This window comes from Sapajus apella, unplaced genomic scaffold, assembly GCF_009761245.1.
Source record: "Sapajus apella isolate SASKATOON/1434 unplaced genomic scaffold, GSC_monkey_1.0 scaffold11, whole genome shotgun sequence".
NCBI classification, from domain to species: domain Eukaryota; kingdom Metazoa; phylum Chordata; class Mammalia; order Primates; family Cebidae; genus Sapajus; species Sapajus apella.
The window spans coordinates 31,650,879-31,663,495 of NW_022436951.1; the positions used below are offsets into that span (position 1 = coordinate 31,650,879).

A 12,617-nucleotide genomic window follows, 5' to 3' on the forward strand; every position below is an offset into this window, starting at 1 on the left:
GTACAGTAGCATTATGTCTAAAAAAAAAAAAAAGCCCAAGGTGAATACCTTAATTTAAAATTTTTGTATTGTTTGTTTTTTTTTGTTTTTTGTTTTTTGTTTTTTTGAGACGGAGTTTTGCTCTTGTTACCCAGGCTGGAGTGCAATGGCGCAATCTCGGCTCACCGCAACCTCCGCCTCCTGGGTTCAGGCAATTCTCCTGTCTCAGCCTCCTGAGTAGCTGGGACTACAGGCACGCGTCACCATGCCCAGCTAATTTTTTGTATTTTTAGTAGAGATGGGGTTTCACCATGTTGACCAGGATGGTCTCAAGCTCTTCACCTCGTGATCCACCCGCCTCGGACTCCCAAAGTGCTGGGATTACAGGCGTGAGCCACTGCACCCAGCCCCAAATTTTTGTATTGTTAAAAAATGTTAATGATCATCTGAGCCTTCAGTGAGTTCTAATCTTTTTACTGGTGGACGGTCTTGCCTCAGTGTTGATGGGTACTGGCTGATTGGGGTGGTGGTTGCTGAAGATTGGAATGGCTGTGGCAGTTTCTTAAAATAAGACAACAGACCAGGTGTGGTGGCTTATGCCTGCAATCCCAGCACCTCGGGAGGTCAAGGCAGGTGGATCACTTGAGGCCAGGAGGTCAAGACCAGCCTGGCAAACAAGGCGAAACCCCATCTCTACTAAAAATACAAAAATTAGCCAGGCGTGATGGTGTGTGTCTGTAATCCCAGCTACCCTGGAGGCTAAGGCATGAGAATTGCTTGAACCTGAGAGGTGGAGTTTGCAGTGAGCAGAGATTATACCACTGTACTCCAGCTTGGGCAACAGAGTGAGAGCCTCTCTCTCAAAAAAAAAAAAAAAAAAAAAAAAAACAATAATTTTTGTCACATAGATCAACTCTTCCTTTCAGGAACGATTTCTCTGCAGTATATGATGCTTCTTGATAGAGTTTACCCATGGTAGAACTTCTTTCAAAAATGGAGTCAATCATCTCAAACCCTGCCACTGCTTTATCAACTAAGTTTATGTAATATTCTATATCCTTTGTTGTTATTTCAACAGTGTTTACAGCATCTTCACCAGGTGTAGATTCCAGCTCAAGAAACTACTTTCTTTGCTTATCCTTGAGAATCAACTCCTCATCCCTAAGGAATTTGATCACGAGATTGTAGCCATTCAGTTCTGTCTTCAGGCTCCACTTCTAATCCTAGTTCTCTTGCTACTTTCACATCTGCAGTTACTTCCTCCAGTGAAGTCTTGAACCCCTTCAAAATCACCCATGAGGGTTGGAATCAGCTTCTTCCAAACTACTGTTAATATTGATACGTTGACCTCCTCCCATGAATCATGAACGTCCTTAGTGGTATCTATAATGGTGAATTCTTTCCAGAAGGTTTTCGCCCAAATCCACCCAGTGGAATTACTTATTTTGTAAATTCTAAGACTGGAAAGTCTAAATTGCTCCTCGATCCATGGGTTGCAGAATGAGTGTTGTCTTAACAGATATGAAAACAACGTTAATCTCCTTGTATACTTGGTGTTGGGTGACCAGGAGCCTTATAAATAAGCAGTAATATTTTGAAAGCAATCTTCTTTTTCTGAGCAGTAGGTCTCAACAGTGGGCTTAAAATAATCAGTAAACTTTGCTGTAAATTAATGTACAGTCATCCAGCCTCTGTCATTTCATTTATAGAGCACAGATGGAGTAGATGTTACATAATTCCTAAGGGCCCTAGGATGTTTGGAATGGCAAATGAGCATTGGCTTCAAATTAGTCATCAGCTGCATTAGTCCCTAATACGAGTCAGCCTGACCTTGGAAGCTTTGAAACCAGTCATTGACTTCTCCTCTCTAACTGTGAAAATCCTGGATGACATCTTTTTCCAGTAAAAGGCTGTTTTGTCAACATTGAAAATCTGTTGCTTAGTGTAGCCACTAACCTAGATCTTGATCTTAGCTAGATCTTCTGGAGAACTTGCTGTAGCTTCTCCATCAACAGTTGCTGCTTCGCCTTGCACTTCTATGTTCTGGAGATGGCTTCTTTCCTTAAACCTCGTGAACCAACCTCTGCTAGTTTCCAGCTTTTCTTCTGCAGCCTCCTCACCTCTCTTAGCCCTCATAAAACTAAAGAGAGTTAGGTCCTTGCTGTTGATTAGACTTTGGCTTAAGGGAATGTTGTGGCTTGTTTGGTCTTCTATCAGACCACTCAGAGTTTCTCCATATTAACCATAATGCTCTTTTACTTACTTGTCACTCACTCCAGTGCTCACTGGAGTAGAATTTTTAATTTCTTCCAAGAACTCTTCCTTTGCATTCACAACTTGGCTGTTTGGTGCAAGAAGCCAGCCTGAGCTTCCGACATGTCTTCCTCATCAAACTTAGTCATTTCTAGCTTTTGATTGAAAGTGAGAGACAGGCGACTCTTCTTTCATTTAAACACTTACAGGCCATTGTAGAGTTGCTGATTGCCCTAATTTCAATATTGCTGTGCCTCAGGGAATAGGGAGACCTGAAGAGAAGGTGAGAGACAGGGAATGGCTGGTCAGTAGAACTGTCAGAACACATATAACAACTAATGATTAAGTTTAGCATCTTATATGGGCACGCCTCATGGTGCCCCAAAACAATTACAGTAGCAGCATCAAAGATCAGTGACTTCGCATCACCATAACAGATATAATAATAATGAAGATGGGTGTCCATAGACTTGCATATACACAGTTGCCACAAGCCTTCAATTCCTAAAGAAACACGCTACCTGTGAAATGCAATAGAGCAGATGCCATAAAACAAGGGGTGTGTGTGTGTGTGTGTGTGTGTGTGTGTGTAGAGGGGAGGATATTTATCTATATATGCATATAATTATTCAAGCTTCCTCAGCCACCTTTTAGGACTTCCTTCTGTGGGGGAGCTAATTCCCTTCATTATGCATCTGTTCTTACTAGATTGACTCTCTGTGGGTGACATTTTTATCAGGCTTCTGGAGTAGGGGGATCTCCTGTAGTTCTGCCTTTCAGAGCCTCGACATAGGTTACGATGTAAACCACTGTGTGCTCCTGATACGGAAAGACGACTGTGCTTTGTTGGAAGATGATACTATGTGATTTGTTACCAGAGTGGAGCCATCCCTGCTTCAGGCTGTTCCTAGATGTTTAAAAGAACATTCCAAAGGACTTTAAGAAACTTTGTGCTACCATTTCTGTATTCCTTTCCAAATCTTTTGTAAAATGTTAGAATTCAGACCACACTTTCCAAGCTTTGGAGGCAAACCCCTTGGCCCTGAATCCCTGGAGGTTCTCACCTGTGGGTGGTGTCAGGCATCACAACAGGATGTGCTTTAAGAATCCAAATGAATTCAGTTAAACCACATGGGGCAGGGGCTTAAACTTGAGTTGAATTTACTCATCTCTGGCCAGCTGTTAATCCTATAGCTAAATCATATACGTAAAGGAAGGGGAAAAAATCCAACCTGACTAACCACACAACAAACACTAACTAAAACCCAGGTAACGTGTGGTGCATCTCTGTGCTGCTTAGTAAAACTTGAAGTTTCTTAATCTCGTGAAGTGACAGAAATTACCTGGGGGAATTTCAGGTGTTTCTGGTAAACTCTTTGGGGAAGTAAATAGTCAGCAAATTTCCTGAATGCTGGGAGTTTTGCCTGCAGCAAAGCAAAGCTAAGACAAGTGGATTTCTTAAAAAGACCACCAGCAGCAGAGGAGAAGCCAAGCTAGGAAGAGGCAGGCTGGGGAGCCCAGGGGATAAATTCCACCCCGTCTGCCCAGCAGGCCTGGCCTTAAGCAAAACTGAGCCAAGAGGGAGATGCTTCCTCTCCACTCACCTCCGTGAGTGTCCCCACTGGGCTGACCTTGTATTCACTCCTGCTCTTGGGTGTCCGTACCTCTCGGTGGAGGCATTTTGGAAGTAAACACACCTTGTTCACCACCTCAAACTGTGTCCTGATGTTTTTAAATTATGGTACATGTAGCTATCAAAAATAAATGTGCTGAAGAGTATATAAGAACATGGAGAGATGCTTTCCATACTCTTCGTTCAAAAGGCAGATGACCATTTTTGTAAGAAAAAATTAATAAGACAAGCACGTACATCTATGCATAGGAGGAAAGCCTGGAGGGAGAGCCCCATGTTAGCAACTCGTGTTTGCAGGTGGTAGACCTGCCAGCGATTTTCGCACTGAGCTGTATTGCTTTGGTACTATGTGCATTTCCTCAATACTCCAGTGTGGATGAGCTCAGTGTGAGTTAACATGTCAAGAAGTGACAGGTTTCCCAAGGACCTTATATTTGTAATGCTTGGGGATTGATGGAGCCAGGAGGTTTGTGTTGGCTCTGGAATCTCCCCTGTGAGGATGCTGGAAGGGGAAGCCCAGGGTTGACGAGGCAGTGAGAGCGTCTCCAACTCCACACCATGTACAGCTACTTCTGCCCTGCTTCAGGGAAGCGCCTGTTTCACAATCTCATTAAATCAAAATAGCCGGGCTTGCCCATAGTAAAAATGTGTTAATTTAACCAACAAACAAAAATAGGCTGGGTACGGTGGCTCGTGCCTGTAATCCTAGCACGTTGGGAGGCCAAGGTGGAAGGATGGCTTGAGCCAAGAGTTTGAGACTAGCCTGAGCAACACAGCAAGACCCTGTCTCTACAAAAATTAAAAAATTAGCCAGGTATGGTGATGCATGCCTGTTGTCTCAGCTACTTGGGAGACTGAGGCAGGAGGATCACTTGAGTCCAGGAGGTAGAGGCTGCTGTGAGATAAGATTGTGCCACTGAACTCCAGCCTGTGACAGAGACCCTGTCTTTTGAAACACACACACACACACACACACACACACACACACACACACACACACACACACACACACACACTGCTTGTAGGCAATTCACTTGCAGTTGACTGTAGCCTCTTTCTCGTACTTGGGGCCGAACTAGCCTCAGGAGAAGGAAGCTCCCGAGCCCGGTAGTGTGGTCATTGCAACAAATAACACAGAGGAAGAGCTTCACCCCCACCCCGCCTCCACGCCCACAAGCCTGGCTCATCCACGTGCACATTGTCTTCCACAGTGTCTCCTTTTGTAGGCTGTTTTGTGAAATCTGCTTTTCCCTTCTTGTTTTCCAGTCCCCCTAAACCAACTGTGTTCATCTCTGGGGTCATTGCCCGGGTAAGTCTTGGGGTGTCTGGAGTGGGCTTGAGGCCTTTGCATGGCAGCATGGGGTCTCTGGGTTCCTTCTGCTTTTGTTAAACTCTACCTAGAGTAACCCAGCAGCACTGCTCCTCTCATCTGTGGCCGTGGCCCTCTTCATTGCCATATTTCCCCGAAGGGTGCTCTTGCAGACCCCAGGCCCGACTCATGGCTTGGGTCACATCCTTTACCTTTCCAGAGCTGCCCTCTGGTGAGACCCAAAGATGTGACTTGAGTGCAGACCTGCCACCAGTGAGCCCCACAGTATTGCTGTCCACAGGGCCACTGCTCTCAGGATGTTCACTGAGATGATGAACTTATCAGAGGATGCCTGAAGAAAGTGCCAGTGTTGGGGACAGCCCACTGGTGGTGGAGCTGTAACCATAGCCAGCCAACCTGCCAGCCAGAGAAGTATGGCTCCAGCCTGCCCATGCGGGGCCCACCCTGGTCACACCCACGTTGGCACAGAAGCCCATTGGTCCCTCTGGAAAATAGCGGGTCCCTCCTGAGACTGGGCAGGCAGAAACTGGCTGTGTCTCACAGCCGCCCTGTGCATTTCCTTCCCGGCCAGTGCCCCAGGCCTGGCTCACAGCTGCGGCAGCACATCCGAATTTAAGATCCTGGATTTGGTTCTGTCCTTCTCCCAATTCAAATAGTTTCAAGTACAGATCTAGCAGAAGAAAGCCCCCAGAACCCAAGTCAGTTATGAGAGAGGTGCGTGTTTCTGTGTCTCATGGCATGGGACAGAGCCAGTGAGTGTTCTTGCTGTCCTGCTGGTATGTGGGACTCAGTGCCAACTGCCATTCCCTGGTTCTGATGGCAAAGGACCCCCACCACCCCAGGAGACAGGCTTCTACCTTTACTCATTCACAGTCCCTACCCATCCTGCAAGGACGCTGGTGGGCACTGGCCTGGGGCTTCCTCATGCACAAAACCCATGCTCCCTGCAGGGTTGCTGGTGGGCGCTGGCCTGGAGCTTCTTCACCCACGAACCCCATGCTTCCTGCGGGGACGCTGGCCTGGGCCTTCCTCATGCACGAACCCTGTGCTTCCTGCGGGGATGCTGGCCTGGGCCCTCCTCATGCATGAACCCCATGCTTCCTGTTGATCAGCCTGTGCTTTCCGTGTATCTTGACAGGGTGACAAAGACTTCCCCCCGGCGGCTGCACAGGTGGCTCACCAGAAGCCGCATGCCTCCATGGACAAACATCCTTCCCCGAGAACCCAGCACATCCAGCAGCCACGCAAGTGAGCCTGGACCCCACCAGCCTCCCCCGCGGCCCCAGCTCTGCTGCACCTGGCATTTTCCCGACAGAGAGAACCAGCACTTTCTCCCAAATCCCACTCTGCTGGGAAATCTAAGGCAAAATGAGGTGCTCTGTCCTTTGCCTTATATTTCCATATTTGAAGGTAGAGACGGCTCCAGCCCAAACCTTGTTTACGGGGAGTCTGGTTGGATGTCATTTGAGGATTATTGTGCCCCCAGAGGTGCCATTAGCAGAACTTGCCAAGATCTGAGGAAAACTGTAGCTTTAGTTCTATTTCAGCAGTCACCTGACAGCCCTGTCTGTGGTCTTCAAAACAAGAAGGCACAAATTTGAGAGGATCAGATTAAGGTTAAGAGAAAAGCTCATACATTGCATGGTTTTTAGTATTAGGGCAATAAAATCTCAACACCTACAGGTGAGGAAGAAATAAGGGAATTCGTTTGGGTGGCCCGTCAGGCCCTTAGAGGCAGGGAACAACAACAACAAATTTCCCTCCCTTGAGATGGGGGATCCTGTGCAGGCTGATGAGGCACACACTAGAAAAGCCAAAAGCATACGTCTTAGAGATAGCCCCTCAATTCCAGAAGGCAGCATGCCAAAAAATAAGGCTGGAGGCAGGTGGCTCCGAGGGAGGCCTTCTGGAATGGGGTCTCAGCGTGGCAGGCCCAGCATCGCCTCAGGCCAGACGGGCTCCACCAGGAGTTGAAGCAAGGCTGGCCTTTCGGGAATCACCTCCTGAGCCACTTCAGAGCTCTGGAAGTGCCCACAGCCCAGGGTCGAAGAATAGACTTCTAGCTCATTCTGGAACACGTGAGCCAGAGAGTCAGAAGCTTGGAAAGACTAGTTAAAAAACCTGCCCTTTGTCTCCCTAGGGACATGGAATACCACATTCCATTTGTGCTAGAAAAACCTATTCACTGGTGAGTCTAACTGCCCCAAATGCCTCCCGCCCGTGTGCACAGCTGCCTGGCCCACCGTCACTTGGGCACGTCAGGTGGTCCTCCGATTTTTAGACGAATTTCCTGTCTAGAGGTGTCCTAGTCTGCTCACTGGCTGGTAGCATAGCATCTCCGAAAGGCAAGAGGGCTCACTTAGACAAAACTCCAGTGCTTGTGGAGGGCCCGACTGTCCTGCTCACCCTCAGCGGATCTGCTGCAGGTCAGCAACTGTGCCGTGAGCCGTGGGCCGTGGCCAACCAGCAGCCTTTCTGCTACCATTCTCCAGTTCACGTCTGCCAGCTGGTGAGGGCAGAGGCAGACCTGGTCAGACCCAGCGGCCCCTCCTCCGTGAGGGAGCATGCCATGGCCTCACACTTGAAAGGCAGTGTTTGGTTTCCCATTTCATCTTCTTAAGGGAAGCCGGTGCATACACTTCAAGGCCCTGTTGCCACCTATTTCCTCATCAGTTGGCATATACTGAGGGTGGCTTTTAGAGACCCAGGCTTGGTTGGCAGCACTGCTGTGGAACACCCCAGCAGGCCTTTTGGAGCCAGCACCCAGGAGGGATGCCACACTCCCACAGCACCAGGTCAGCCCCTGCAGACCCCTGCCCCTGCCGCTGCAGAAATCCAGAAGCGTCCTTAGTGCTTCTCAGGCTTCAGCGGAAGGGAGGGCTGTTCTTTCCAGAGGTGCGTTTCTTTATGTACTGTTAGCTGGATCTGGCATGCATCTGTGGGCTTTAGATCATTACATCCAAATTATTTGCCTAAATGAGTTTATCAATTGTTAACTTGAAGAATATTAATTGTTTCTAATAAAGCTCCTGCATTTCTCTCCAGCTTTGTTCTTATAGATCAGAGATTCCCTTTTACATTTTACCAGGGTTGTCAGATGGTTTCAATAGAAATACAAACACACGTACATGATGGATATTATCGAAACTTATTTTCAGACACAAAAGTCAAACTCTTGGACACCTGCTTACTCGAGTCTAATTATCTAGTTAAAATGTCATAAAATGGAAAAGTTTAATACCATTGATTAAAACGCATTACCTGGACCCAGCAGCTGGCCTGTGCCAGGCAGGCCCTTTGGGAACAGATGTAAGAGAGAATGATTAATAGTAAGCCCAGGGGTGACAGTGAACAGCCTCTGATGTACAAGATGTTTGCCGTAATCAGAAGGTCTCCTGTAACCCCGATGAGAAAATAATCACAACTGTTACCCGGGCGGTCCAGAATCAAGTTGGAATTTGAATGGAAGGGGCCCGAGGTTTTCTCAGCCAGGGCCGTATTCGTCAGGGAGCGCCAGGCCAAGCTTGGGTGTGGCTGGAGCCTACACCGCCAACAACCCCGGCCTGGCCTAGTGTTGCCCCTGAAGCTGCTGCTCATATTCCTGCCTCCTGTCTCCCACGCTAAGCTGAGGACAGGAACCAGGCCCTTACTCATTTTCTATCATTGAGCAGAGAGTCCATTCTCCGATACATGGCGGTGGCCAGAAATGCCAAATATCCAACAAGCATGGAACAGAGCCACCCCCAGGCTCTCCACATCATTCTCAACATCACTGTCCTGTGCCAGTTTTCCATGGCTGCCTTAACAAAGTCACAAATTAAGCCACAAACTGGGTGGCTTCATACAGCTGGAATGTATTGTCTGGCAGTTCTGGGGAGGTTTGAAATCGTATTGGCCCGACCACGCTCCCTCTGCAGGCTCAGTGGGAGGGTCCTTCCTGGCCTCTCCCAGCTCCTGGCGGCTGTGGCCATCCTTGGTGTTCCTTGGCTTGTGGGCAGCCAAGTCACTCTGGTCTCTGACTCTGCTGTCACATGGCCATCCCTGTCTGTGCATCTGTGTCCAACTCTCCCTCGTTTTCTGAGGACACCAGCCATTAGATGAGGGTCCACCTATTCCAATATGACTCGTCTTCACAGCGACCTCTGCAGAGACTGTTTCCAAATAAGATCACATTCACAGGCGCTGGGATTTAGGACTTCAACATATCTTTTGGGGGAACATTGTTCACCCAAGAACATCAACCATGTGCTGAAAAGCCAGAAACCTCACTCCCAGCTCACATCATTTGAAGAACAGCTCATTTAGTACATCAGTTTTCTGCAAAAACTTTGCTGGGAGCATCCTTCACCTGCTGCAGCTTTCATGACTCAGCATCTCTGGCCACGCAGCAGCCCAAGCCTGGCTGCAGCAAGTACAGAGAAAAGACTGGAAGCAGAGACCTGAAGGGCTGGGGTCCCCGGCTGCGGAGGCTGTCTGCCCTGGGTCCACTGACTGAGGGGCCGCTAGCCCCTCAGTCGCATGTGTCCTCGGCCCAGAGAGTCACAGTGTTGCCACTGTGCTCCATGGATGGTGGCTGTACCACTTCACAGGAGGAACGACTGAAGTTCAGGGTCCAGTGCAAAGCCGCTTTTAGCAAGGAAGATAGATGGCCAGTAACCACAACAAAAGATGCTCAGTGTCTGTAGTCACCAGGGAGCTGCAGGTCAAAGCCACAATGAAATACCACTTCACCAAGATGGCTAGAAGCACAGTCAGTGACACAAGGGTGTTGACAGGGATGCAGAGAAATTGGAACTCGTGCAGTGCTGTTGGGAGTGTATGGTGCAGCTGCTTGGGAAAACAGTTGGGTGTTCCTCAAACAATTAAACATAGGGTTATCATATGACCCAACAATCCACTCCTAGGTATATACACCCAAGAAAATTGAAATATGTCCGTGCAAAAACTTGTAAACAAATGTTACAGCAGCATTATTCACAATAGCCAAAAGGAAGAAACAACACAGAAGTTCATCCACTGGAGAATGGATGAACAAAATGTAGAGCCACAGTGGAGTACTATTCAGCCAGAAAAAGGAATGAAGGACTGATACACACTACAACATGGATGAACTTTGAAAACATGATGCTAAGTGAAAGAAGCCAGTCACCAAAGATCACATTATGATGCCATTCATAGGAGATGTCCAGAACAGAGAAATCTAGAGAGACACTGCTTGCTTAGGGCTGGCGGGGGCAGGGGGTAGAAAGGCGATGGCCAAAGGACACAGAGTCTCTTGTTGAAGTGATGAAAGATTCTAAAATCAACTGTGTGAGTGCTTGCACATACCCACGAACATGCTTTTTAAAAGCCATTGAATGGTACACTTTAGATGAATTGTGTGGTATGGGAAATATATCTCAATGAAGATGTTTCCTTTAAAAGTCACTGTTAGCAAATGGCAGAGCTGAGGCTTGAATCCAGGTCATTCTGATCCCACAACACATCACGCCTCACCCCACCATGGTCTTGGGACTAAATAACAGAAAACACAGACTGTGGTTTGATGTGAAGTGCAGGGGGGCCAAGGGGGGCAAGAGCATGCTGCGGTTTCAAGGCTGGATGGCCAGGAAGTTGGCGAAGGTGTTAAGAAAAGCCAGCATGAATGGAGGAGGAATTACTGTGGGAATCAAGAAACTACTGCAGGCAGAGTCTAGTGCGCCCACATGGCCTCCAAGCAGAGCTGCTGTGCAGGGCTTTGACAAGGTGAGACTGAAGCTTGGAGGGATGCCAGGGCTGGAGAGCCATCTGGGATCCATCTGCATGGAGCTGCTGATAGAGGCCAGGAGTCGGAGACGGAGAGGCCGTGGAGACATGGTCCTTGGGAAACACACCAAAGGTGTGAGTGCAGAGGTGCCGGGTGAGGGAGGGTTGGAGAGGCTCGCCGGCACACGCGAGGTCATGAGTGCCGGGGAGCTCTGGCAGATGGGACACAGGGAGCGGCAGGCAGGTGCCTGGATTCCGTCACCCCAAGGCCCTAAAGCAGGGGCCTCTGGTGCCTGGATTCCGTCACCCTGAGGCCCTAAAGCAGGGGCCTCTGGTAAGTGGAGAGATGGAAGCTAGATTGTACAAAATTGGGAATAGAAACGATTGCTTAGAACAGGAAGCTTAGGTAAGACCCTCACTGGGAGGGGAAGGTAGGTTTGAAGAAGAAAGGTTGTTTTTAGCCAGAGCTAAAGGCAGGCTTGAACGTGCTTGTGGGGAAAGGCCCCGGAGTGACTGAAGGCATGAGAAAGGAACAGCTGCACGATGTTCATTGACACCAGAGGTTCTGGGTGGCAGGGAGGGTGAGTTCATAAGCCAGAGCAGGAAGGTCACCCTTGAAGGGTGGTGAGAGGGACAGAAGTCAGTGTGGATGCGGGAAAGTCACACTGAGGTTGGGAAGAGCACAGCAGAGAGCGCCCACTGCAGATGCCTAGTCAGCCTTCTCAGCAAACCCGTGAGAAATTGTCTGCAGAGTAGGGCTCTGTGAAGATCGGGATACCGCAGGCATGAGGCCACTCACAGATGATTCAAAAGGCTGCTGAGCCCGGAAAGACTGAGCTGAGACAGAGGGGCGTGGATCTGTAGTGCAACTGATGCATCCAGTGTTAGGACTTTCTCTAGCCATGACCAGGGGAGCTTGGAAGAGGAAGCGGCTGCCTGCAGTGAAGCATGGGGATCAGCATTGGGGCCAGAGCACGGCCATGGTCGGGAGGACCAAGAGTGCTTCTCACAGTGCCCAGAATCACCAAGCCCAGGCCCAGCCCAGGGGACGGGGATGGCTGACTCACACCAGGTGCCCCTGTGCCAGGCATGCGTTACTGTGCTGAGCCATGGACGTGCACCACCTACCCCAGGAGGTGGGTCTCCATATCATCATACCCGTTTACAAGTTGAGGAAACTGAGGCTTGGAAGACTTGGGACTTGAACACAGGCAGTGTCACTGTAAAGGCTCAATTATCAAACAAACCTTATCACCCGCCAGCCCAGAAGGGACAGATACCATGGAGAGGGCAGCTCGGGGGTCTAAGGTAGGCAAGAGAGACTGACAGAGAAACTCAAGGGAGCTAGTCAGGATGGCAAGGAGCCATTTGAGGAAAGTGAAGGAACTGAGAAGGCCTGGAAGGGTCAGTGTGGAGCTGAGACCCCAGGGACTATGAACCCGGTGCTGAACTCCTCCAGGAAGCAGCGCATCCAGGGGTGATTAGATGACAGTTGTCAGGACCAGGAAAGGGTGAGCTTAAGCAGAAAGCACAAAACATGGAGAAAGGAGACCTGTGAGGAGGACAAATGCCGACTTAAAACCCCCACGGGGAGCGAGAAACTCTGCTTAGCTGCTGCCCCTGGATTAGGGACGACAGTTGGGGGACAAGCTGTCCTCTGCTGTGCAGAGCTGGGAA

At 49.1% G+C, this 12,617-nt stretch overlaps 1 protein-coding gene across 1 annotated transcript in view; it reads left to right on the forward strand.

Moving 5' to 3' along the window:
• Positions 1-8,239, forward strand: part of DAP (death associated protein) — a 76,413-nt gene extending 68,174 nt beyond the window's left edge. The window contains exons 3-4 of the mRNA XM_032279097.1: positions 5,132-5,174; positions 6,334-8,239. Coding sequence (XP_032134988.1) covers positions 5,132-5,174; positions 6,334-6,447 — 157 coding nt within the window. The 3' untranslated portion in view covers positions 6,448-8,239. The remainder of the gene's footprint in view (positions 1-5,131; positions 5,175-6,333) is intronic.
• Positions 8,240-12,617: the final 4,378 nt, after the last annotated feature.